The sequence below is a fragment of the Zootoca vivipara genome, chromosome 11 (assembly GCF_963506605.1).
Source record: "Zootoca vivipara chromosome 11, rZooViv1.1, whole genome shotgun sequence".
Taxonomy (NCBI): domain Eukaryota; kingdom Metazoa; phylum Chordata; class Lepidosauria; order Squamata; family Lacertidae; genus Zootoca; species Zootoca vivipara.
Genome location: NC_083286.1, coordinates 8939937 through 8967557, shown reverse-complemented (window position 1 = coordinate 8967557; position 27621 = coordinate 8939937). Strand labels below are relative to the sequence as shown.

The 27621-nt window shown below is 44.3% G+C and overlaps 1 protein-coding gene across 2 annotated transcripts; it reads left to right on the top strand.

Moving 5' to 3' along the window:
* The first annotated feature begins 1857 nt into the window (after positions 1 to 1857).
* HSD17B3 (hydroxysteroid 17-beta dehydrogenase 3) lies at positions 1858 to 26921 on the top strand. 2 transcript variants are annotated; one of them, XM_035100258.2, is made up of 13 exons: positions 1858 to 2092; positions 2782 to 2863; positions 4619 to 4826; positions 10044 to 10090; positions 12478 to 12553; positions 14219 to 14326; positions 15362 to 15429; positions 17274 to 17309; positions 18222 to 18256; positions 18603 to 18684; positions 24226 to 24291; positions 24560 to 24709; positions 25728 to 26921. In XM_035100258.2, exons 3-13 carry the CDS (start codon positions 4673 to 4675, stop codon positions 25836 to 25838), a joined length of 933 nt encoding a protein of 310 aa, XP_034956149.1. In that variant the 5' UTR covers positions 1858 to 2092; positions 2782 to 2863; positions 4619 to 4672; the 3' UTR covers positions 25839 to 26921. The 2 variants fall into 2 exon arrangements, with proteins under 2 accessions (XP_034956149.1, XP_034956148.1); XM_035100257.2 differs by lacking the exon at positions 2782 to 2863 and having other exon boundaries at positions 1859 to 2092; positions 25728 to 26920.
* The last annotated feature ends 700 nt before the right edge of the window (positions 26922 to 27621 follow it).

Genomic DNA, 27621 nt, shown 5'->3' with positions numbered 1-27621 from the left:
ATTTTGCAATAAACTCGCTGTCTTTTTGCCTGCCCTTTCCAGCTGCCTTGCCTGCCCTTGCCTAGAAGTTAGCAAATTTCATCATGTAAGCAACTTCCCTAACTTTACCTCCCGAGGGATCTAGAGATAATGATATGGGAGTTTTCTGTCTCCGACAGATTACTGTTTTGGCCACTATTAATAGCTGGAAGTCATTCCCCAATCCTCTTCTGCTTTAATATCCTTAATCTGTCCAATTATAATTACAACGGGATCTTTTGGGAAATGATAGCCCAGGATGCTTGTTATTTCTGTCAGCACAAATTCCCAAAATCTGATTGCTCAGTATGCCCACATAACGTGAAAGATGTTTCCATCAGAAGCTCCACATCTCTGTCATGGGTCACTGGCCCTCAAAAATATTTTACTCAACCTGGCAGGAGTCAGGTACCATCCTGTTAAATCCTTATAGAACTTTCCTTTAAGAGTCTTCAAATCAAATGCCATTTGTCTGTCAGTATTTGAATAGACAAATAGGCTTGCCATCTTGCTTTATAGCAATTCTGTTAATATTTTGTATATCTGACCTAAAGTTCCATGTGACCAATCAACTGCTGAGATCAATAATTCAAAATTCATTCAATTTCTAATGAGCTATGGCATCTTTATTTATTGGGGATTTTTATATCTCACCAAAAATGATCACAGGGTAATTTACAAAACATAGTACACAATAAACAGAAACATAAAAACATTTTTCATAAATTCCATAAGTAACAACATCATTAAAATTACTTAACCCACCAGCTTCTAAAAGCCTGGCATCTAAAAATAAGAAGAATATATTAAATGCAGGATTATAATGTAAAAAGGAAAGTTGAATTCACTTAGGTCAGATACTGCCAAACTTTCTGGGCTTGCGGACACATTAAAAAAATTATTATTATTAAAAAGCGCCTTTTAGGGCTTTAAATGTCAGCACCAATGTATGGGACCCTTCATACCTCCAATCTAAAGTGGTACCCAGACACAGTTTCATCACCTGAGCCAACTTTCACAGGTAAAAGTCTTTTATAGTACCCTTTCTCCCTGTGGATGGGATGGTTTATTTTCTGAAAGTATTAACAACATTTGGTATTTCAAATGCGGCCTATGGCTGTGAACACCATACCTCTCAAGCGCATTTAAAGTAACCCCCCAAAGAATCCTGGGAACTGTAGTTTACCCCCTCACAGAGCTACCATTCCCAGCACCCTTAATAGACTACATTTCCCATAATTCTTGGGGTGTTGCTGAGCGTGAGCTTGAAACAGTTCTTGGGGATAAAGCCTATTACTAGAATCTAGTTAGGCAGGCCAAAGGCCCAGACACACTTTGCACCCTTTAAAAGGCCTCTCCCTCCGTTTCAAAGCAAGTCTATGGAGGAAGCAAGGGGCATGTTTGTTTGAGAAGGGCACATTCAAATTCCTTTCATTTCCACATTCCTGGTAAAGGTAAAGGACCCCTGACAGTTAAGTCCAGTCACGAACGACTCTGGGGTTGCAGCGCTCCTCTCACTTTACTGGCCGAGGGAGCCGGCGTTTGTCCACAGACAGTTTTTCCAGGTCATGTGGCCAGCATGACTAAGCCGCTTCTGCCGAAACCAGAGCAGCACACGGAAACGCTGTTTACCTTCCCGCCGGAGCGGTACCTACTTGCACTTCATGCTTTCAAACTGCTAGGTTGGCAGGAGCTGGGACCGAGCAATGGGAGCTCACCCCGTCACGGGGATTCGAACCGCCGACCTTCCGATCGGCAAGCCCAAGAGGCTCAGTGGTTTAGACCACAGCACCACCTGCGTCCTGCTAGATGTATAAAAATAAAAATGCAGCACCCTTTGGACCCTAGCCTATACAAGTTAATCTTCAATATGACGAATTGTTCCCTTCCCTTTACATGATAGGCTTCTACTTAGCAGATACGTGTATGACTGGTTTCCCTGGTACCTTTGGCCTTCATCTAAAGAACGGAAGGGTGAGGGAATGTGACAGGTGAGAGTTTCTTGAGAAGTAGTTTCCTCTGAGCTGCTAGCAAGTGCGCTGTGCACTGTGGCCCACTGCTGACTCCGTGGCGTGTAAGTGAAGCTACATTTCGTATTGTTATTAATTTGGCAGGCCAGTCAGACTCCCCATAATGTCTTTTGCTTTCGGGGAGATTCAGAATTTGAGCAAACTCACAGATTCCTGGATTGGGCTGAGAGCAACGCCAGCTAACTTCCTCATGAGGCCATCCTGGTGATGGTGGGTTGTTGAAGAAACGATGGCACTGATAGCCAGCCCCTCGATGGAAGTCCTCAACCTCAACCTCAACCAGGTCGAAGGTTGTGCCAGGCACAGAGGGAGAAGCTGCCAGGGTAACAGGAGCCATGATGTCACCACGGGAAGAGGGGGTGCCTTTTTACAACACAGGAAGGAGCAGGAAGTGGGCAGAACTCCATGCAGGTCCTGAAGGGCAGCCAACATGCTGGAGCAGGCTGTTACAGAGAGACATGGGGATGGCACCTAGGATACCTTTGAATCCAGTGCTGTGCTGCTGGGAAGGACAGGCCAAACTCTCCATAAACTCAGGTGTATATCATAGAATCATAGGTATGTGTGAATAAACCATATCTGCAGACTCCGTTGTGCCTTGATTTCCCAGTGGAAGCACAACCCTGGGTGAGTGAAAAATTGGCATTGGATTTTACTAAGTAGATCAAGTAGCATTGTAGGGTAAATTCAATTCAGTTCAGGCAAACCAACCAAACCTGCATTTTTGCCAAAGCAATATGAGAACCCAAACACAGCCATCCTTTGAAATGTGATCTTCCCTGAATTTTGCAATACGGATCTCCAGCCATAATAAGGTAAAGTATACATAAGAATGCATATGTTGACAATAATAAGGTATCATTTGTCTGCCTCAGTAGAAGAAATTTAAAGGTAAAGGGACCCCTGACCATTAGGTCCAGTCGTGACCGACTCTGGGGATGCGCACTCATCTTGCATTATTGGCCGAGGGAGCCGGCGTATAGCTTCCAGGTCATGTGGCCAGCATGACAAAGCCGCTTCTGGCAAACCAGAGCAGCACATGGAAACGCCGTTTACCTTCCCACTGGAGTGGTACCTATTTATCTACTTGCACTTTGACGTGCTTTCGAACTGCTAGGTGGGCAGGAGCTGGGACCGAACAACGGAAGCTCACCCCGTCACAGGGATTCGAACCGCCAACCTTCTGATCAGCAAGCCCTAGGCTCAGTGGTTTAGAAGAAATTAGGTACCTCCTAATTCCAACTGTTCATTATAAGAATAACTGTTTAAAAGCTGGTACCTGGGTTTGATCCCTGCCCTGGCCTCTCCCCTCCTTGTCCCTTTTCCCTTGTGTTTTATGGTTTGGGAGTTGGGCTAAATGACCCTTGTGGTTCAACTCTGTTCTATGATGAACTATCTGATGAACTATGCAGAATTGGCTAAGCTAACAGATAAACAAGAGAGAAGGACAAAAAGGACTTCAAAAGAGTCTGGGAACCATTTACAGTTTATTCGCAGAAACAACAGAATGGACTGGATTCACTGGCAGGATTTGAATAAACGTTCACAATTTCATTTGAGTAACAGATATTTCAGAGAAATGATAAGTGGTTTTATTTTTGTGTAGGAAAAGCATACAAAAAAAATACAATAAATACAATAAATAAAACTAAATAACTGGGCAGAGGTGGAGTTGAGGGAAGTCCAGAGTAGGGGAGGGAGAATAATTGTAAATAACATGATGAAAGATATTTGTATCATTATTTGTTATAAAATTAAATAAATATTCAAATAAATAAATAAATGAACCACTGATCTTAGGGCTTGCCGATCAGAAGGTTGGCAGTTTGAATCCCTGCGATGGGGTGAGCTCCCGTTGCTCGGTCCCAGCGCCTGCCAACCTAGCAGTTTGAAAGCACATCAAAGTGCAAGTAGATAAATAGGTACCACTCCGGCGGGTAGGTAAACGCCGTTTCAGTGTGCTACTCTGGTTTCGGTGTTCCGTTGCGCCAGAAACAGCTTAGTCATGCTGCCCACATGGCTCTCTCAACAGGAGAATAACATCCCGCTCCTGTGAGAAGTCTGGCTGCTACATTGTTCACTAGCTTCGGCTTTCAAGGGCAGAGCCACGTAAGAGTGTACAAAATTGCGCTGTTCATTCAAGAGCTAGCTAAGTGGTCCTGTCACATGGACCAACCACAAAACTAGGAGAGCACCACTGGCACACGGAGAGAAAAGCCCAGACGACTGTGATTTCGGTAGCTGTATGTGAGTATCTTAAACAGGAGTAGGCATATTGTATCCCTAGGGGGTTATGTTCTGGGACATCTTTTATATCAGCGAGAGACAGTAGAGAGCTAAAGGCAACATCATCCTGCAAACTAGCTGGCCTGAACCTGACCACAATGTGCCTTGAGAAGGAGCATCTCTCCATGCAAAAACAAAAAAACATTTTAGCTCTCATGTTTTTGTTTGGGTAGTTTACATATCTGGGCCAAGAAAGTTATTCTATGATCTCTATGGCTAGAAAAAAATTCACATGACTCACACGTTTATGATTAGACAGGCTTCTTTTTTCTTCCTTTTATCAGACCAGAAGAGAGACAGTGGCAGTATCTTGACTGAGCCCACAGCATCGGTTCCTCATGGGTGAATTCCTGCAGCAGTTCCTCTCTTGCCTCGGGGGAATCACTTGTCTCATTTTCCTGGCGAAATGCGTTCGGCTTTTGAAATATTTCTCTCCGCTTGTATGGAGTACGGTGCCTGAGTCTTTTTTTCGGTCCATGGGAGAATGGGCAGGTAAAGCAACTTTTCCTCATATTTTTTGTTGCTGGGAAAATGTGAACCGATGTGTTGGGGTGGGAGCAGGGGAGCAACTGAGTGGGCACCAGCTTTGCAACACAAAAGGTCCCAGGTTGTGGCCTCTCCAAACGGGGGTAGGAAAGACTCTTGTCTGCAATCCTGCAGAGTTGGTGCCAGTCAGCGTGGGAAATACTGAGCTAGATGGACCGTCCTAATCCAATCCTCTAATCACGACACTGGGCAGTGCCGGATTTACGTATAAGCTAAACAAGCTATAGCTTAGGGCGCCAGACTCTTGGGGCCCCCAAAAAAATTAAATAAGAAAAAAACCTGGATGTACATTTCCAAAATATAAGATAAAAAACAAATAAAATAAAACCTACATACAGCAACAGTGTTTTGTGTTGTATAGGCTCCTGTGATGTAAGTAATGGGCCCCCAATCATTTTAAGTTAGAACTTAATAAATATTTCACTATTAATATACTTCTTCTTAATTGTATTACACTACTAATATACTTCTTCTTAATTGTATCATACTATTAATATACTTCTTCTTAATTGTATTTTAGTTCAACAATTACTTTGATAAAATACATATTTTGTTATGTGCAAATGGCTTATTAGGTCCATAAATTGCCATATAGCATATATTCAACACAAGGAAAACAGTGACAATTTGTTGTTGACAAAGGATAGCTGGACATATAAAGGGCCCCATTACCTTCAGTAGCTTAGGGCCTCATCAAACCTAAATCCGGCTCTGCTCATGACAGTTGAACTGCCCAAACATCTTCAAGGAGATCTATCCCTCTGGAACTCCGTTTTCTTTTAACTACCCTTTCTTATTATAATATTGACACATGCACCCTTGAAATGTTTTTTTAATGCAGTTATGTAATTGAGAAACATTAATATGCAACTTCAAACTTTTTGAAATACAAAGCAATTCAGGCTGCAGTCCTACACAAATTTATCTGGAAGTAAGCTCCAATAAACTCAGTGGAGCTTGTTTCAGAACAGACAGATACAGGACTGCAATGATAATGGATGCTTTGTTAACCTTTATGCAGAGCAGCTCCAAAGAAATGGATAGACTTAACTTAGTTGTGTTCGTTAATTACAACACATCTACTCTGAGTAAAAGTAGTTAAAAATTAATAATTTCCAATGATTTTTGAAATAAACAAAAAGTCAAGAGTCCCCAAAAGTAAAACACCAAATATAACAATATTTAAAAAAGAAAAGAGGTCATGGGCATGATGCACAGCTTTTGTCAAGGATGCCAACAAACACCAGATGAATTATCATGTCCCCTGAGGTTTTGAAAAAATGAGAATCACACATTCCAAATGTCCAACAAATCTCTCACATTCCATGGAATATTTTGCAGAAGAGCAATATTCCAAACATTTTTCAACCAAGAAGAAACATAGAGGTTAGACGAAGTTTTCCATTTTTGTACACTGAGACATGGTGCTGCTAATAAAAGAAGTATTTTTGGGGGGGGGTTATGTCATGATTGGGACCCAGGTGGCGCTGTGGTTAAACCACTGAGCCTAGGGCTTGCTGATCAGAAGGTCGGCGGTTCGAATCCCTGTGACAGGGTGAGCTCCCGTTGCTTGGTCCCAGCTCCTGCCAACCTAGCAGTTCGAAAGCACGTCAAAATGCAAGTAGATAAATAGGAACCGCTACAGCGGGAAGGTAAACGGCGTTTCCATGTGCTGCTCTGGTTTGCCAGAAGCAGCCTTGTCATGCTGGCCACATGACCTGGAAGCTATACGCCGGCTCCCTCGGCCAATAATGCGAGATGAGCGCGCAACCCCAGAGTCGGTCACGACTGGACCTAATGGTCAGGGGTCCCTTTACCTTTACCTTATGTCATGATTAAAAGGGTAAAGGGACCCCTGACCATTAGGTCCAGACGCGGACAACTCTGGGGTTACGGCGCTCATCTAGCTTTACTGGCCGAGGGAGCCGGTATATAGCTTCCAGGTCATGTGGCCAGCATGACTAAGCCGCTTCTGACGAACCAGAGCAGCGCACGGAAACACCGTTTACCTTCCCACCAGAGCGGTACCTATTTATCTACTTGCACTTTGACGTGCATTCGAACTGCTAGGTGGGCAGGAGCTGGGACTGAACACAATGGGAGCTCACCCCGTCGCGGGGATTCGAACCGCCGACCTTCTGATCGACAAGCCCTAGGCTCTATGGTTTAACCCACAGCGCCACCCGCGTCCCTTTTTATGTCATGATTACCGTCCTCAAATAAAGAAAGGAGTCCCAATTGTGGGGTGAATTGAATAGGTTCCTTAATAATTTTAGAGATTTATTTAAAAACTTTAGACCAATGACTTTTACTAGTGGACGTGCCCCCCCATAAATGGAAGTGAGTTTGAGAGAACCCACATCCCTGGTAACAATCTGGGGCACTAGCTTGGAGGTAAAACATGAAAGAGCAACTGGCCTATCACCTGCGGTTTATTTAGGGAGCGAGTTCCGTCACCCTTGCAGAAATTATTTTGATTGGTCTATTGGTCCACATTCTGTCCTCAATACGTATCATAATTAAAGTCTGCTTCCCAATTTAGTTTCAAACTCAGAAGTTTTCTAGTTGTACTACTTACCATTTCCTTATACAGTGGTACCTCTACTTACGAATTTGATGCGTTCCGAACGCACATTTGTAAGTCGAAAAAAATTGTAAGTCGAATCCCATAGGTATGCATTGGGAGAAAAAATTCGTAAGTCGAAGCAACCCTATCTAACAATTCGAAAGTAGAAAAAATCCTATCTAAACCGCATCCAAGATGGCGGACAGAGCTCCATTCGTAAGTAGAGTTATTCGTAAGTAGAGGTACCACTGTATATCATAAAAAATAAGGTAAAGGGCCCCTGACAGTTAAGTCCAGTCGCAGACGACTCTGGGGTTGTGGCACTCATCTCGCTTTACTGGCCGAGGGAGCTGGCGTTTGTCCGCAGACACTTTTTCCGAGTCATGTGGCCAGCATGAGTAAGCCGCTTCTGGCGAAACCAGAGCAGCACACAGAAACACTGCTTACCTTCCCACCGGAGCAGTACCTATTTATCTATTTGCACTTTGAAGTGCTTTCAAACTGCTAGGTTGTCAGGAGCTGGGACTAATAGTGCCCTAAACCCTTTCCAGTAGGACCAATATTTAGAAGTATGTTTTCTGTTCATGTGAGGGGTTGAGTAGCTTATAACATACATAAGCAGTGCTTTTCTTCTGGAAAAAAGGGGGGAACTCATCAAAATGTTTGTTTGTTTGTTTGTTGTGGGCCAGTCACAATGCTGCCACACACACCCAAAGATCTGGATTAGAAATGGCCACAACTTGAGCTTGTTTGGAGGTTCTAGCAGGGGAGCGCAGCTATCGTATACCCTTGACCGAAGAACGGTACACTCCTTCTATCTGGGAAGGTCGTCCTCTTCCACCGAGCGCGCAGCTTCGGGAGGGACGCACATGGAGCGGTGAGGGAGGAAGGGGACACCCGCCTAGCCAGCCAGATCAGCCGAATCAACCCTGGCGATCAATGGGGTGACAGATGTCGCAGCCAGATCGCCCTCACATCCGACTTTTCTGTCGGAGACAACACGGAAATTGAACTGAAGGACAATGATAGTGACTGTGATAGGAACAGTACAAATGAAAAGGAAGTACAACACGAAGGAAAAGACAATTTGGTATTGGAAGACGGTTGGAGGAATATCCCTCCTTTGTGGGGGGAAAGACAGGATACGGTGGATTTACAGAATAAACACAAGGAAAAGAACAGTCAAAGAAGAGGAAAAACCCAGGGGGGGTACAAGGACGATTGGACTGTAAAACATTGGAAAAAGGGGGTGGGTTGAAGGAAAATTGGACATTTGATTAATAGGATTGATTAACAGGATTGAAAATTGGTCTGAAGACTACGAAGCTTGCTGTGATGGAGGGGGGTAGCTGGGAAAAGAGGAGGGGAAGGCGTATTGAGGATAGTTAATTATGGAATTGAAAATTAGTAGGAAAATTGGTCTAAAATTTATGGAGGTTTTTGGAGGGAAAAATTAGGCTAGGGAGGAAATTAGATTTGGAATAGGTAAAAGCAAGACGGTATGAAATGATTAGTAAGGAAGGAAGTTTTGAGAGGATTAAAAAAAAAAAGATTAATATAATAAAATATTAGAAAACTGGTAAAGGAGAATTAATATGAAGACCGGGGTAGGGGGGAGGTAGGGGAAGCCAGAAGAACAATGATCATGGATAAAGATTTAATAAGGTATTTTTTCTTTTTTCTTTTTTCTTTTTCTCTTTTTTCTATTTTTTCTTTTTTATTTTTTCTTACAGGACAGGCACGGAAAATAGTTGGGAGGATACCCTCCCTTACCCTCCCCAGGTTCTTGGGGCTCTCTGGTGGCAGGGGAGGGCTCTGAGGGGTGGAGAGGGGGGTGGGGATAAACCCAACTATAAAATGGATTGTCTCCGTCGATTCGCCGCGCATGGGTGGCTCTAGTGGCAGGAGAGGGCCCGTGGGGGGTGGTGGAGGGAGGGAATTAATTTGTTATATATGTTGTCCTTGTGTGTAAAATCAATAAAATATATTTAAAAAAAAAAGAAATGGCCACAACTTTATTCATTACAGATATAGGGTTTTTTTTTGGCTCAGGCATTGAGTGTGTATCCGTTCTAGCCCCACCAGACCAAAAATAATAATTGTTTAATTTTAAAAAGGTAAGGGAACTCGGTTCCCATGAGTTCCATATGGGACTCAGCAATACAGCTGCAAATAAGTGTGTTGTAAAGTGCATTATACAAATGTGACACTAGATGGCGATGGTGAGCTATGGCAAATTCAATATATTTTTCAAAACGTTTTTGAAAAAAGCATTTTCACAACATTTTTTAAATATGTGTCTAGATTCCACCCTGCTTTAAAAAAAGAAAACAAATCCCAGCATATAGGTCGTTTAGGAGGTGTACAATTTTATATAATTGAAACTGACCAACATCCAAACCAATGGTCAGAGGTGATGGGAGCTGTTGCCCAGCATTATATCAAGGGATGCTGCCTCTGCATTTCTCCATCAATGAGACTGCGATGCAAAAATTAAAAATTTAAAAAAAAAATCATGTGGAACCGCAGTGTTTGAAATGCAAGAAAGAACGAGTCAACTAAAGATCACATACCGTCTTTATTGTCTCATCCTTTAGTGATCACAGGATCTGGCGATGGGATTGGAAAAGCCTATTCCTTTGAGGTATGATAAACATGTACAGAATCTCTTTGCATTCATGTCGCGTTTTGAAGTATTCATAGGGCTTTGCATACATGTTTTTCACAGCAGGCCTTACAGTCCTGTAAAACTATATTTATCCGAGGGACAGGAGAGTGCATGTGGCTATGTGGGAAGCTCCCTTGACGTAGGGGAATTAGGGGGACAGCAACATGATGGTGGAATTCCATGGGATAAACAGCTTAGTGCTCCAGCCAGGTCAGGGATTCTTTGCTACAGAAAGTCATTCTTTGCAGCCTCCCCATGGTGTCTCACAAAGGAAATCAGGGGAATGTTGCCCCAAAGCTCCTGCAACATGGAACCAACAGTCTTTGGGGCAAGGGGCTTGCCTTCTGCATAACACTGATGTATTGAAGAGGCAGGAAGAGAGAAGCGTCTATGTGGCGGAGGAAGGGGGTGGGGGCGGTCTGCCCTGGGTGCCATCTCTGAGGGGGGGTAACAAGAAGGCACCCCGCAGGGGGCTTGCCTTGCCGCCCCCGGGCATAGCAGCACAAGATGATCCTCCGCTCGTGGCTGCACCCTCCTCCTCCGCCGTCCATACAGCACTCGAGCGGCGCTGTCGGCAAACCACAGTGGTGGGATCCCCCCACCGCCGCTGCAGTTGTGAGCGAAGGATCCCTTCACTGCTGCTGCAGCCGTGAGTAGAGGATCCCACTGCCGTATGTACTGCACGTGCGCATGCGCAGTACATAGCAGCGTGCATGCATGTGTGGTAGTAGCAGCACGCACGCATGCGCTATATGTACGGTGCACACGCATGCTCCGACTGGCAGTTTGCCCCGCCTTCGCCCCTGTGTGGACACATCAGAGAATCATAGAGTTTGGGGTGGAGGCCTTGGATCACTTAGTTTATCCTGCTGTCTGATCCAGGAAGTGTTGGAACCAAAGCATCCCAAAGAGATGCTGTCCAGCCTCTGCTTGAAGACCTCCAGGGAAGGACAGCTTGTCTCTGTTAAAAATGCAACTTAACTTCCTTTGGTCCTATACCAGTTGAATGATTCCTGGCTACTGTAATTGCGATAGGTTGTTTTTATTGGTTTTTTAAAAAAGTTATATTCAATTGCTTATGAGTTCTTGTTTTGAATTCGAATGTTTTTTTTTAACTGAACACCACCTCCTGTGCTATTATTTCCAAAAAAATAATAATACAGTGGAACCTCGGTTTATGAACACCTTGGTTTACGAATTTTCGGTTTGTGAACGCCGCGGACCCATCTTGAACAGATTAATTCACTTTCAATGGGAAAGTTCGCTTCAGTTTATGAACGCTTCAGTTTATGAACAGACTTCCGGAACCAATTACACCCATGCTTCGGGTTAAATACGCTTCAGGTTGAGTACTCCGCTGACCCGTCTGGAACGGATTAATCCACTTTCCATTACTTTCAATGGGAAAGTTCGCTTCAGTTTATGAACGCTTCAGTTTAAGTACTCCGCGGACCGTCTGGAACAGATTAATCCACTTTCCATTACTTTCAATGGGAAAGTTCGCTTCAGTTTATGAACGCTTCAGTTTATGAACAGACTTCCGGAACCAATTGTGTTCATAAACCGAGGTACCGCTGTAAATTGTTCCTTAATTGTCCTGCATTCATTTATTCATAATGTTCAACTAAAACCCACCCTCCTGTAATTTAAACTTATTAGATCTAGTCCTACTCTCCGAGTAGCCCTCTGCTTGTATTTCAAGTATTTTAAGAGTGATATATTGTACTCTTGTACTTCTCACACCCACCCCAGTCTCTTCTTATTTAGTTCCCAGTTCTTATACCACAGGGGAGGGGGAAGGTTAGAGAATGTAAAGAAGAGATTTAGGGAACTTCCCTATGACCTGCTTATTGTGCATTTCTCCTGATTTGTTTGCAGAAAGATTAGATGTTGTTGGCTATTTAAAGCATTCACCTGATTTGTTTGTGGGAAGATTAGAAGCCATTGCATCAGAGCAAGGGTTCTACGTCTTCCAGTTCAGTTCCCTTCTTGCAAAAAGTTTCATTTTTTGGGTTACATGAAACTTCCCAGTCCACTATAATTGTTCGACCTGAATTTGCCAGTACGTGATTGAATCCCACCAGGAAATAGAGACAGTTAATAAGTAGTACCTTGAATGGTGCTCATAACCTCACCTTTTATTAGCATTTCAATACTTTTGCCACTAGGAGTCAGAATTTCCTAGTTCACTCCGACCTGCATTGCACAACTGGAAAGCATTTGCTTCCTTTCAGCTCCACTTGTGTATCCTCCACAGTTACGGATATTAGGACAAATGCAACAAGCACCTGGATAGCTTCTGCCATATCAGTGCAGCCCAATCATTTCTGAAATACTAATATATTTATGACTTGCTTCCATAGCTCGCCAGACGTGGATTAAATATTGTTTTGATTAGCAGAACACTAACAAAAATGCAGAAGGTAGCCTCTGAAATTGGTAGGTACCTGTATCTAATACAGTATGTGAAAACGTTATCACTTGATATCTTTATGCCTTAGGTTGTAATCCGAAGCATACTTGCTAATTGTGCAGGAGGAAGTGCCTTTGAATTCAGTGGGACATTTTGCTGTATAAACAGGCTTAGAAGTGCCCTGTAAAATTCATTTTATTAATCAATGAACTAGGCATTATTTAATTAAGCAATAGCCTGACTGGAAAAGTGGAGTTTGGGACATCCCAGATTCTCCTTTGCCAGGAAAGTGTATGCTGTATCTAACAGCCCAACCCCACAACCCATTTTGCTGGCAAATAAAAGTTGATCCATACTTGACAAAGCATTCGAAGCTGTGGCTTGCTCGCTGCTTGCCTCAGTGAACACTTACGTAGGAGTGCGGCCCTCCAGATTTGATACTGGACTCCAGCTCTCATAATCCCTGACCATTGCCCATGCTGACCAGGGTTGATGGAACCTGGAATCCATCAACATCTGGAGGGTCACAGATTCACAGTTGTTGGAGTCCAATGACACACCAGTGTGGTCCACTGCATGTTTAGAGACATACCCCATCCCATTAGACGTTACTAGGGTGGCGCTGTGGTCTAAACCATTGAGCCTCTTGGGCTTGCTGATCGGAAGGTCGGCGGTTCAAATCCCCATGGCGGAGTGAGCTCCTGTTGCTCTGTCCCAGCTCCTGCCAACCTAGCAGTTCAAAAGTGCTTCAGTGCAAGGAGATAAATAGGTACCGCAGCAGCGGAAAGATAAATGGTATTGCTGTGCCCTCTGGTTTCCATCACAGTGTTCCGTTGCACCAGAAGCGGTTTAGTCCTGCTGGCCACATGACCTGGAAAGCTGTCTGTGGACAAATGCCGTCCCCCTCAGCCTGAAAGTAAGATGAGCGCCACAACCCCATAGTCACCTTTGACTGGACTTAACCGTCCAGGGGTCCTTTACCTTTTACTTACTAGGCAAATTGAATGGATATTCTACACCAGTGTGAGCTGGCTGTACATATGTATAATGAAATTTAAGAGCTCTTGTACTGATGCAATAGTTGGAGTCATTGCTTTGGTGTAAGGCAGGATCCAGCACTCAGGTTCAAGTTCTCAAACTGTGACCTTGTGCTGGTCCACAAATTTCATTAAAGTGTTTCACAGAAAAACACAGTAATATTTCTACGCCATCCTGCACTTGATTTGTTTGTTTATTTATGATGATGGAGATAAGGGGCAATTTTGACTAGGGCCATGAGGCTGTCAAGACTATGGCCTAAGTCTTGTGATTTCTATAATACAGTTTTGCTACAGTCTACTAGTTTTCCCCTCAAAAATCACCAGTTAAATAATCCCTTGTCAATATCCCGGCCTAGGGCCTGTGGTTGTCATAAAACAGCACTAGTTTTGGTGCTTCTGCCAGTGCTTAAGGAAAAAAGTTGTTAAAACATGACTTATGTATGTGTTTTGCTTTATAGAACAAAATAAGTACTGTATGTTATGTGGTCTTCTGAGACCCCTAACAATATTCAAGAGGTCTTGGGAGGAGGGGACACCTTGGAGAACCATTGACCTAGCATATTGCCTAAATGCATTGCTGTCTTAGCAGTAGCCAATGAAATTCTTAAAGAGCACAAAAACGACACTCTCTTTTTTCCCTTCCAAATGCAGAGCAGTCCACAGGGAGAAAAGTGAAAATTATACAAGCTGACTTTACCAGAAGGAACGTGTACAATGACATTGAAGAAAGTCTTCAAGGATTAGAAATTGGAATTTTGGGTAAAGTTTCCAATAGGGCTTTTCAAGAGTTCATTTTGGGTTGCAGTGAGGCAGTGTGGTGTAGTGGTTAGATCAGGCGTAGGCAAACTCCGGCCCTCCAGATGTCTGAGACTACAATTCCCATCATCCCTAGCTAACAGGACCAGTGGTCAGGGATGATGGGAATTGTAGTCCCAAACATCTGGAGGGCCTGGGAGACCAGGGTTCTTAATCCCCACTCAGTCACCTTGAAGCTCACTGAGTGACCTTGGGTCAGTCACTGCCTCTCAGCCTAATCTTCCTCTCAGGGTTGTTGTGAGGGAGAGGAAAACCTTGAGGCTCATTCGAAGGGGGAGGAAGGTGAGATAAAGGCAACAAATAAATAAAACAAACTCTTCTCTCATAGTTAATGAAATTATATTGTGTCAAACTGGCCCTCATCAGACCTACAAGTGGGGTCAATATTGAATTATGTTTAAAAGGCCCGTTATCTTCTGAATGAGTTCAACAGATGCTATGCCTTCACAATAACTCAGTTTAAGGCAACTTTTACTAACCTGGTGCCTTCCAGATTTTGGACTACAACTCCTATCAGCCCCAGGCAGTTTGTAGTCCAAAACACAGTGGGCTTCCCGATTGGAAGATCAGCGGTTCAAATCTGCATGACGGGGTGAGCTCCCGTTGCTCTGTCCCAGCTTTTGCCAACCTAGCAGTTTGAAAGCACAGCAATGTGAGTAGCTAAATAGGTACCGCTCCGGCGGGAAGGTAACCGGCGCTTCCATGCCCTCTGGCTTCCATCACGGTGTCCTGTTGCGCCAGAAGCGGTTTAGTCCTGCTGGCCACATGACCCAGAAAGCTGTCTGTGGACAAACGCCAGCTCCATCGGCCTGAAAAGCGAGATGAGCGCCACAACCCCATAGTCACCTTTGACTGGACTTAACCATCCAGGGGTCCTTTACTCCAAAACATCTGGAAGGCACCAAACTAAACTGGCAGCAACTGGTCTAAGTAGTTGTGCCATCTAGTTGTGTGACTCACTGTGTTTCTGTTTATTAGTTAACAATGTTGGAATGATTCCTAGCCCCTTTCCAGCCCGTTTTCTTAACGGACCAGAGAATGACGAGGTAAGGATTATTCTATGTTTGTGCTCTTGAAAGCAACTGTTCAGAAGGCCCACACTTTCCTTTCATACAGAACAGAGAATGATCATGAACTTCTCTCGAAATAAATGAACAGAAGTTAAATTTGTTTGTTTGTTTATTTATTATTTAGGCATTCAGTTCATTGAATCAATTCCGATCAAGTTACATTTGATCTGAACAGAGCAAGTGTAGCCACTATCACAAGTTCCTCCAGGTGTTCTTAGATGCAAATTTCCATCACCCACAGCCTGAATGGCCAATGAACAGGGTTGGTGGGAATTGTGGTCCAGCAACATTTGAAGGGCACCACATTGACTACGCCTAGAACAAGACATTTCCACAGAGTTATTGGACCAGCTATTTTTAGCCAAAGTCCTTAAACCTTCCTTTATTTCCCTGAAGACCATAGTGCAGAAATGATAAAGTTTCCACAGAATCCACAAGGGAAAACATCCAAGCATAAGGGAAGGGAATGGGGAAATGCAGTAGAATTGATCTATTATGCCCTGTTGGAAAGACGCTCGGGGCAAACGGCAAACTGCCTCAGACTCCAAGCACTTTCCTGTGGCCTCTACCTGGCTGCCGCTACCGAAGCAGTCCAGAGGGCCAACAAATATGCGATCCTCCTCCTCTGAGAAGAACACACACGGTCCATGCATATTTCAGCAGGATTGAAGAAGCCAAAAGTAGTACTAAAGCTACTTTATTGTAAAGCTAATTAGACAGTCCATTCTCTGTTTCTCTGCTCCCAGAACTCCAACAGATCAGAGCTATGCATCTTGTTTCTTACTCCATTGAGAAGCAGAAACGAAAGGGTACAGAAACAAAACATCACATGGTCAGGAAGAGATAACGCAGACTTCCTCTCAGGGCCGTCTTAAGCGCCCCTGGCGCCGTGGTGCACCGGATCTCTCTGGCGCCCGTTTCCCAGCGCGGTGGGCGGGTGAGCGCAGCGCGGCTGCCACAGGCGCTGCCGCGTGGCGGGAAGGCACAGCGCGATCTCTCCGGCGCCCTCCTGCCCCGTTTTCCTGCGCGGTGGGCGGGTGGGCACAGCGCGGCTGCCACAGGCACAGCTGCACGGCGGACTGGCGGACCGGCCGGCCAGCGGGTGGGCGCAGCTCGTGGCGCCCTCCTGGCGGGCCAGCGCCATGGTGCCCTGCGCCACCCAGCCTGGCCGTAGGGTCGGCCCTGCTTCCTCTCTCACGCTGTAACTCAGACTCACTGTGTGAAAACCAACAGACACATTTGCTGCTGCTGGAGCAGCAGAGGATATATAAAAATCCTAACATGCCCAACTTTATGATGGCCTAAACATAACAGAGAAAGCAAAATTGAGGCTGCCATCCTATGCACACCCACGGGGAGTAAGTCTCATTGAAAGCTATGGGAATTGCTTCTGAACAAACACGAATAGGGCGATATTACAAATCTCACTGGTGCTAGCGAATAGCTGTTTTGATCTAGCAGACAGTGCCCTGCTTTATATTTACTAGCTAGATTTATATCTTTTCTTCACAGATTATAGTACCTTTAGCAAGGGGAGGATGCGGTGGCCATGCAGTTTTGCCACAGACAACCTTTATTCATCCTTAAATGTTTCCTTTCTTTCCTGTGGCCCTCCAGATGTTGTTGAACTTCAACCCCTGTCCTGCACCAGCCAGATGGCCAATGGTAGGAGAATACGGGAGATGAAATCCAACAACACTTGCTGTGCCAAGTGCTCTCCATTCCCGTTTTAAACATTATGTGGAATTGAACTTTCTGGAACTCTTTCTCTCCACCATATCAGTCAGCCTCTCATGTAATCCACTTTTTATTCCCTATAGGACCTCATCAACTGCAACATCTTCTCTGTCACCAAGGTATGTACCACACAATGGCTATGCATATGTGGAATATAAAGATATTTGGGGGTGTGGGGGGGGGATTTCACAGACATCTCGGCTGTGGTCAAAGATGTTACCGGTACTCTCACACAATGTGGATAGCTGGTGATAGCTATGTTTCTTATTCATTGAGAAGATCCTGGAGGAGTTTTTGAAGACCAAACTGAATTGTGGTTGCTGTGGGTTGCTTCACACTTTATGGATACATGTTGCAGATTGTGTACTTGCCAGAACAAAAGTGCAACATTTGAACTGAACGCTTGTCATTCTTGTCTGAGCCAAAAAGATGAAGGAACATTCCGTTCAGTTCACAGTTTAATGCGAACCTACCTGATTTCCACTTCCCAAAATGATAGATGAACCGGAATGCAGCTATGCTTTGAAAATGGCACTTCTCCAAATTTTGCGATGCAGTTCTCCAACCAAATAATGTGCTAAAAATATGTTTAATGGGGGAAATGTTAATAAAAAGGCATAAATTAGCAAATAGAACATTAAAAATTCATTATATTGGGAAAATTGCTTACAAATTACACCCTGTCCCCAAATATATTCATTTTTGTACACAGTTTTTTGGGTTGGGGAACTGGATCACAAAATTCAGAGAAGCCTGAATTTCCAAAGGATAGCTGTGTTTTGGCTCAAGAATTTTTTTTAGGAAGTGTGAATTAGGTGGATTTGCATTAAATATTGAGCTGTGGAGTTTGGTATATAGCACATTCCAGATGGTCTACTCTGTGTTAATGCTCTGTCTCGTATAAATTATAATATTTTGTTGCAAGCTACCCAGAGTGCTTGGGGAAACCCAGCAAGAAGGGTGGGGTATAAATAAGTAAATAAATAAATAAATAAATAAATAAATAAATAATGTTTATATATATATTTTAGATGACACGGATGATTTTGAAACAGATGGTGTCAAGGTAAACCTCTTTCTTATGTTCAATATTTAAATAGAATTAAAAAACAGAAAGAAAAAAAAGCTTTCGAACTGGAATGAACTTGGTTTAACTTCCAGAATCCAGTTGTGTTACTTGGTGCAACCAGGGCCATGCTCCCTGGACAACATCATGATCACTGTGGACAAACGCCGGCTCCTTCGGCCTGAGAGCGAGATGAGCGCTGCAACCCCATGGTCGCCTTTGACTGGACTTAACCGTCCAGGGGTCCTTTACCTTTACCTTTTATTGGAAGCCCTTGGTATTTTACATTAGGTTACAAAACGAAAGAGCGTTTACATTGCAAGCTTGATGTCATGTTGTTTTTCAGACAAAAGGGACTGATTCTGAACCTCTCTTCTGCCGCAGGCACCTTTGTCTGTCCATTATATGCAGTCTATTCTGCCTCTAAGGTAAGAATTCTGCACTTGTTTTAGACATTTTTTGTGTCCTTCTAGGATTTATGGAAGGAAGGAAATTGAAATTACGGCAGCAGCCTGCTGTCCTTATCTCCAGTGGAAGTAGAATCTACTGGAAGCAAAGGCAGGGTAGCAACTCAGGGGTAAAGCATATTATTTGCATGCAGAAGGTCCCAGGTGTGATTTTCAGCATCTTCACATGGGCCTTGGAATCTCCCCTGTCTGGAGAGCTGCTGCCAGTCAGAGTAAACAGTACTGAGCTAGATAGAGTAAGGGTCTCACTGCATCTTCCTGAGTTCCTATGAATTGTTTTGACAGGGAGCCCTGAGAACTGCAGAACACCTCAAACCAAATTCTCCACACTCCAACACATGTATATTTATGTAAATATGTGGGTGGTTTTTTTTTACCTGTCTGCCTTTCCATCCCATTAATGGGTCACCTGAGGCAGCTCAGAGCAATGGGATGTAAAGACAGTACAAGCAGCACATTAGAGGAAGCTAAGAGAGGAAAAAACACCCAAACATTGCTCATACTGTGGGCATGCTGTAATGAAACTGTTTTGCTAGGTGTCTAAACGCCATCAGGTAGGGGATCTGCTAGATCTCTGAGGGAAAAGTGAGTTCCACAGTCTGGGTGCCACAAGGGGGAAAGATTCTCTTCTGCATGCTCATCAACCTACAGAGGAAACAAAAGGTATTGTTACAAAAGCCCAGTGCCTGCCCCCTCTCTCAGCCAAGCAGTGTCCAGAGCGCATGGGATCATAGGCACCAACACATGGTCTGTGTCCCTTTGGAGAATAGAAGACACAGTGGAGACTCTCGCACTTTAAGAAATAGGGTTTATCCGCCTATTTATACCCTCAATCTGCTTGGAGGGGTTCCAGATCTTACAGCATGGCCCAAAGCATCACAGCCAGTCCCTCCTTCTCCCTTGCCAAGATGGATTTCACCCTTTCTTCTTCTTCTTTTTTTAAAAAAATTATTATTATTATTATTTTATTAAAGGTTTTCTCAGTTTACAAAGACTTGGGCAATGCCTCTCATAGCTTTTTTACAGATCAGTTTCAATTGTTGAGACATTGGGGAGGAAAAGGGGGTGAGAGCGGTAGATAAGGGGAGGGGGTGGGGGTGGTGTGACAATGTTTCTAGTTTACTTAAAGTGTGTGTGGGGGGGTTGTCAGCATCGGTTGTGCAGGTTCTTTGTTGTGCATTTGTTTTCCTTTGATGGTGAGAGTTGTTGGGGTTGGCCTAGGATATAGTTTCCTTTTGTGGTTGGCTGTGCTTGTCTGTTTTATGTGAGTAGGGTGGGCGGGTGTTCTGGGTCAGGTTAGCCATATTGATTTGTATGCTGTTGGTAGATTTCTGTCGTTGTCTTGTTGGGCTGTGTATGTGATAAAGGGGAGCCAGACTGGGGTGAAGCCGTCTTCTTCTATTTGACCCCGTGTCAATTTCAACTTATTGGTTAATTTTTCTAGTAGGGCTGTTTCCCAAACCGTCTGGTACCACTGATCCACGTTTACTCCTGCCAGGTCTTTCCAGTGTCTGGTTATGGTGTTTCTGGTAGCTGAGAGTAAGTGGGTTATGAGTTCTTTGTGATGTAGGTGGGCATTATTGTCCTGGAAGATGTTTAGCAGGGCCAGTTCTGGGGTAAGTTCTAATGTTTGTTGGGTTATTTTACCTATTTCTCTTACGGTTGTTCTCCAGAATTGTTGGGCTTTGGGGCATTCCCACCACATGTGGAGATATGTGCCTGTTGAGGTGCATCCTCTCCAGCATTTTGATGAGGTTCCTGGGCGTATTAGTGCTAGTTTTCGTGGTGTTAGGTACCACCTGTAGATGGTTTTCAGAGTGAGTTCTTTCCTTTTTGCTGATATGGATTTAAAGGGGGGTTTAGACCACATTCTGGTCCACTGAGTGGGGTTAATCTCATAGCCTATGTCTTCTTCCCATTGTTTTTTTATTGTGTCTGGGGAGTTTGTGGTATTTTGGAGCAGTATTTTATATATTGCAGATACCATCCCTTTGCCGAGACCCTTTGTCGTTAGGAGGTTTTCAAAAGGTGTCAGGGGTCTTGTTGCTGCTAATTTTATTGCTGGCTTGTTTAAGAGGGCATGTAATTGGTGTTGTGCTAACCAGGGTATTTGGGTGTCTTCTAGTTTATCCTGTATTTCTTGTGTTGTCAGAGGTATGTTATTTTTATAGAAGTCTGTTAGGCGATATAGGCCTTTGGTTTGCCAGGTTTTAGTTTGGATGTTTTGTGCTGTATGGTGGAATAATGGATGGTAGATCAGGGGGAGTAGTGGGGATGTGGTTGGGGATAGTTTGTCCGTTTCTGTTTTCCATGCTTTGAACATGGTTTGTGTGTATCTATTAAGTGTTGTGGGGATCCTTCTTAGTTTGTTTGGGAGGAATGGGTATGCTGTGGTGCTGATATTTTCAATTGTGTCTCTCTCTAAGTCACGGGTGTCAAACACAAGGCCCGGGGGCCTAATCCGGCCCGCCAGACCTCGTCATGTGGCCCGTGTAGCCGCCGCCGACACTAGCCGCTGACAGTAGTTCTGGAGCCTGCGATTGGCCGAGGGTCAAAACCGGGGGCGGGGCTGCAGGCGGAGGCCGGGGCGCTGGAGCCGCGCTGACGGCCTTGGCCAGGGAATTTCAATTTCGAATGAGGCTGAGGGAGGCGGTGGCACAGCAGCCAGACGGGGAAGTGAGATGCATGAGGAGGAGGAGGAAGCCCGCCGAGGAGGTAGGAAAGCCCTACAGGCGCCGCCGGCAAAGTTGGTGCCGGGACAGAGCAGCGCTGGATTTTTTTTTGGCGGGCTTTGCTGTAGTCTCCGAGAGCGAGTGAGGCGGCACTGGGGAGCCGCCACCCGCCGCTTCCCTTCCTCTCCTCGGCTGCATCCGGGAGGTGGGCGAGCGAGCGGGCGAAAGGGACGCGGAGTGAGCCTGAGGGGGAAGTAGGTGAAGCGCAACAGCCGCTCTCTTGATGGAGCCGGGTTTCTCTTCCCTCTTCCCCTGTTTTCTCCTCATAGACACTCGGGAGGGTGCCTGGCTTTTGCTCTGCCCCCCCACCCCCGAGCCGCCCTTTGGCTTCTTAGTTCCGGCGGAGCTGCTCCCCGGGGGGCGGCCGGGAGGGAGGCGGCGGCGACGGCACGGGTTCCTGCTCTTCCCGCTCTGCTGCCGCCTCCTCTCAGCCCCTCGTGATGTAGGGCTCCAGATGGAGTCGCCTCGCGGTTTGAGTAGGTGGGAGGGGAATTTTTTTTGGGGGGGGGAGGTTTTCAAGTGAATACGACAACAGTGCGGGTGGGGGGAAGAGCAGCTCTGAGGCGAAGATGCACGTCCGCTGGGGCTGCCGCCGCCTTCCTCCTCGGGAAATCCGCTGCCCTCCCTCAGCGCGAGGAGAAGGGACTCTGGCGCTGAGGAGGGAGGATGCAAAAGCAAAGCAGGGAGTTGGCGCTGCACCGCATGTTCCTGCCCCTCTCCAAAGCATGGGGTGGGTTGCAGCGTGTGGCATCCTGCCTAGCGGGGTTTGGGTGTGCGCAGGGCGGGAGAGGGAAGCCCTCTTTCCATCTGCAGGTTTTTAATCCCAGCAGTGGCTTTCTCCTTCCTGCCGAAGGTTTAGTTGAGCCCCCCCCCCGGAAGCCGTCGATCCCCACCTTTTGTTCAAATTTCCCTCGTTTACATCCCCTCCCACACACGCGCCACGACGCAGGAATGTGATCCGCGTGGGGGCGGGAATGAGCTTACATTATTACAAAAAACAGTAATAATTGAATGCAGTGACAATAATTTATGATAGTAAAGAGTGGACACATAGTCCTACAGACACAACCGGCCCTTTGAGGGTGACCAAACTGCTGATGTGGCCCCCAATGAATTTGAGTTTGACACCCCTGCTCTAAGTGTATCCATTGTTTTGTCTCAAAAAAAAAATTATTTTTTATTCATTTTTAGTTTTAACAGTTAGCGTCACAAATAAGTCATAATCATGTACACATAGGATTTTCCGAATTCCTCGACTTCCCTCCACCCCTCCGGAGTTCCCCTGGTTATTCTTTTCCAACTGCATCATATGATGTTCTTAAAACTCAATTCTTACCATAGCTCTCATTACATTGCAAATGTGTTTTTTTGAGAATCCTGCCAATGTTTTTAATTGTTTACAGTGTTCTTTTAAGTAACTTATAATCCCCCCCCGTTCTTTATTAAACTTATTATCTTCATCTCTGATCTTCCCGGTCATTATCATCTTTGCCAGCCATTCTTCTCTTGTAGCAGCAACAACAGACAACACGGTGATGTTGGCGAAACAATGAAAAGGTAAACCACCGTGAGGTGCAAATATATGTATAAACAACCTTCACATATACAAGGAGATTCAAAAATGTGTGCAAAATCTCATGCTCGAAGTCATAAAAGTCCCTTTGCGTTCTTATCTCTTCCCATTCTTGCCCGTTTCACAGGAATGGTTTCCTCAGGGGGCGGACTCTTTCAAAGGTTCATGTGTGAAGGCTTAACAAGACTGCCAAAGCTTGAAGAAGCTGGCCACCCGCCGGATGAGATAAGAACATATGGGAAGAGATAAGAACGCATAATACATCATAGCACTTTATTGTCGGACTTGATTATTGCACGTTATACTGGACTTTTATGACTTCGAGCATGAGATTTTGCACACATTTTTGAATCTCCTTGTATATGTGAAGGTTGTTTATACATACATTTGCACCTCACAGTGGTTTACCTTTTCATTCTTCTCTTGTAGGCACTTCCTTCCGTCTTTGGGTTAGCAACATCTGCACAGCTGTCGTAGCGTACATAAACAGTCTTTCCTGCTCTTTTGGTACTTCTGGACCTAAAAGTCCTAATAAGAAAACTTCTGGTTTGTTTCTTCCCCTTTCTTCTTCCCAGAAGCCCTTTGTCTCTTCCAGAGCAGATACTCTAGTCTCTAGTCACGCCCCACAATGGCTCTCTTAACGGCCCAAGTTTGGCCTGGCTACCCAGAAATTCCTTTGCGGCTTATATTCTCCCTCCATATCACATATCACCCCAAATCCTAGCATTTTTTTAATTTTAGGTGTTTAGGGGGGTCCCTCCCCCGCCCCAGTTCTGTAACACCATGTATCCTTTGAAATTTGCATTCCTCAGAATTTGGCAATGCAGCTCTCCAGCCAATTAATGTTTACAGAAATGCATATATTAGGTAATCATTCATTTAAAAACTACAAAATTGTGCTATATGAGGAAGGACGACTTGCAAAACTTGTGTTTATTAGGAGAAAGTCACACTAAAATGAAGTTTCATGAGGATTTAAAAAAAAAAAAGAAAATTCACAAATTTGTGGAGAAATGGAACCAGCAAACTGTATTTAAGATTGGAAAAATTAGAAACTGAGATATCCAAAATTAACAAATCCTTCCATCTCTAGTGATAAGAAAGATGAATCAGAGTATTGGTGGGATGGGATTCTTGATCTTTTGGCAATTAATTAAAGACCAACACACTAACATGTATTAAATTTTGTCTGTCTAGGCTTTTGTATATAGTTTTTCCAAAGCGCTTCAAGCAGAATATAAAGGAAAGGGAATTATCATACAGGTAATTTAATTCTAATTCTCTCTGCTATTAGAATAAAACTAAATCTAAATCGTCTGCATAGATGAGATACTGGGAGACCTTGTATGTTTTTGCCATTTTCTATTATTTCATCTTAATTATGTGAAACATGTCCATTTCTCTCCTTTAGTCCACCCTAGGAGATGCTGGTTTTTCACTAATTGTCATTTAAGCTTCCTATAATGTACAAAGCATTTGAGATTGTGAAAAGGTTGCTGCTGCTGATGTGTTTATTTATTTCCTGGTTTAGGCTTTGACTCCTTGTGGTGTCTCTACTCCAATGAGCAACTGGGCAAAGACCAGCCTCTTCATAAAGTCAGCAGAAGACTTTGCTAGACAATCGCTGGAATATGTCACATTTGGGGATGAGACATGTGGATCCTTAGCTCATGAATTCTTGGTAATTGAACTGCAAACTTTAATCAGATGAAGGGGATGGCTAGGGTTCCCCATCACCAACATCTAGGGCAGGCATGGCCAAACTTGGCCCTCCAGATGTTTTGGGACTACAATTCCTATCATCCCTGACCACTGGTCCTCTTAGCTAGGGATGATGGGAGTTGTAGTCCCAAAACATCTGGCGGGCCAAGTTTGGCCATGCCTGATCTAGGGGCTACTGGGGGCTTTGGAAGACTATTCTTCAATAACATTATTTCTTGCCCAATCCTATCCATGCCCATTCCGATGTAAGTCCAGCTATGTTCGGTGGGACTTCTCCCCCAATGAAAATTAGGATTGCAACCCTGAGTGCAATCCTAAATGGGTAAGGGGGCTAGGGAGTGAAATGGTGGACAATCTGCCACATCCCAACCCCTTGCCAGCTTGTGGACCGAGCAAGCAGATGCAAGGCACATTGCACGAAATGTAGGCAATGTCCTATAACTTCAGCACAAGTTTCGTTCGAGCATCTCTGCATGGATGCTTAATAGACAGCTGGCCTGGAAGCTCCCATTGTCATTGCACCTTTCTCACTGCCACCCTAAAAAAGGCAGATAATAATAATAATAATAATAATAATAATAATAATAATAATAATAATATGTTTGTTTGTTTGTTTGTTTGTACATACCCCACCTATCTGGCTGGGTTTCCCCAGCCACTCTGGGAGGCTCCCAACCGAATACTAAAACCACAATACAGCATTAAACATTAAAAACTTCCCTAAACAGGGCTGCCTTCACATGTCTTTTAAAAGTAAGATGGTTGCTTATTGCCTTGACATCTGATGGGAGGGCGTTCCACAGGGCAGGTGCCACTACCGAGAAGGCACTCATCTGAGCAGTGGTGTTGACCATTCACCCACAATGTGCTATCATGTAAAAATCACACACAAAAACTATCAGCCTGAATCTTATGAAACCTAACCATATGCATGAGATATTAATGTGTCTCCCCCTTTTTATATATACCTTCTAAAGGTAAGGTTCATGAAGTGCATTCCTGCATGGATCCTCCACAGTGACCGATTACAAGAGACTGTACTTGTCAAATTTACAGAAAACGCGAAGAAGAATAGGAAGAGCACCTGAGAAAGCCTTCTTTGGAGCTTACATCGCTGCAGATCCTGTCTGGATTGTCTGGTATGAACATGCCAGGAGTGAGCTTGATTCGTTGAAAGGCTTTTATTATGAGTAAGAAGAGCCCTTCAACTTCTGTCTTTTTTGTCCTGTTTCAATGCCATATATTAAGTACTTCTGCTTCTGCAGTCCCTTTGCAGCCAGAGTTTACAGATGGCGCACGCTTAGATGTAATTTGATTTTTCCCCCAGTATTGATTTTGATGTTGATTTAATCTTAACATTGATCCCCACAATGTAGTATTGTTCTGAAGATTTATTTCATTACGTCTGAAAGAATTAAAATGTAAAAACATGAAGAGAGTTTTTGAGGAGATGGTGGAGGACAGGAGGGGGCTTGAAGAGCATGTTCAGAAGCTCTTTCCACCAGCATGGATGAGAAACAGCTTCACCAACCTAATGACTTCCAGATGTTTTGGTCTAAAGCTTCCATCAGCCCCAGCCCTGCAAAGGGTTGGACTCTATCAGTTATTAGGATAAGGAATTAGGAGAAATGAGTGCTTTGTGGGACCATTGTCAAGAAATCTTAGCTGTTTGATCATATGACTTAATAAATTTTAATTAATTGATTAAAGTTGCATGTGGACAAAAACAAATGTCCTGAATCAGGTTGTACAGTTTCTCTGCTTGAAGCTAATATGAAACATGTTTCATAGTAGGCGCCATCTTAGAAGAACTGCCTCTTTTAAAACGGTATTTTCTACATGCAGTTATCAAGATAAATGATATATAAATTTTAAAATCAGGAACACCTTCCTACTTGATTAAAAGTGTTTAATCTATTAATCTAACCAATTAACCAATTAATCATTTCAGGCTGGTAACTTAGCTGATCTGTAATGTACTGATCTTGCCTAGTTTGAGCTGAGTCGTATACTATCAAACTAATGTTAACTAATACATCTGTTATGGCTAATATCCAGTAGGATAAACTAATAAATGCGTCTTATAAACTAAAGACTATTACACTTTGTTTGCTTTTGGTTTTACTGTTTTATGTTCATTGCCTCCATTTTTAAACCCACATAACAAACATTAAAACGTCAGTGAAATGAGGCCTAGCTTATAGTTAATTTCTCAATATTTATTTGGGTTTGGTTCAGTCCAGACACTTGTACTGAGCTTGCTGTTGGATCCTTTTGCCTGATATTCTAGAGCAGGGGTAAGCAACCTAAGGCCTGGGGTCTGGATGCAGCCCAATCGCCTTCTCAATCTGGCCCACAGACAGTCCGGAAATCAGCGTGTTTTTACATCAGTAGAATGTGTCCTTTTATTTAAAATGCACCACTGGGTTATTTGTGGGGCCTGCCTGGTGTTTTTACATGAGCAGAATGTGTGATTTTATTTAAAACGCATCTCTGGGTTATTTGTGGGGCATAGGAATTCGTCCCCCCCCCCAAATATAGTCCAGCCCCCCACAAGGTCTGAGGGACGGTGAACCGGCCCACGGCTGAAAAGGGTTGCTGACCCCTGCTCTAGAGACATATGGGGCCCTGGGTGCCTGAGCACCCATAAAATTTCTCATGAAGGAGTCAGGCACCCACAAATTTTGGTGCCAGGGCCATGCATGCTGGATGGCATCCATGGCCCCAGGCACTCATAGTCACAGGGCCAAGTTGGTTAAACCACAAAGCCAGCCCTAGGGTTTGCCGTTCAGAAGGTTGGCGGTTCGAATCCCCGTGACGGGGTGAGCTCCTGTTGCTCGGTCCCAGCTCCTGCCAACCTAGAAGTTCGAA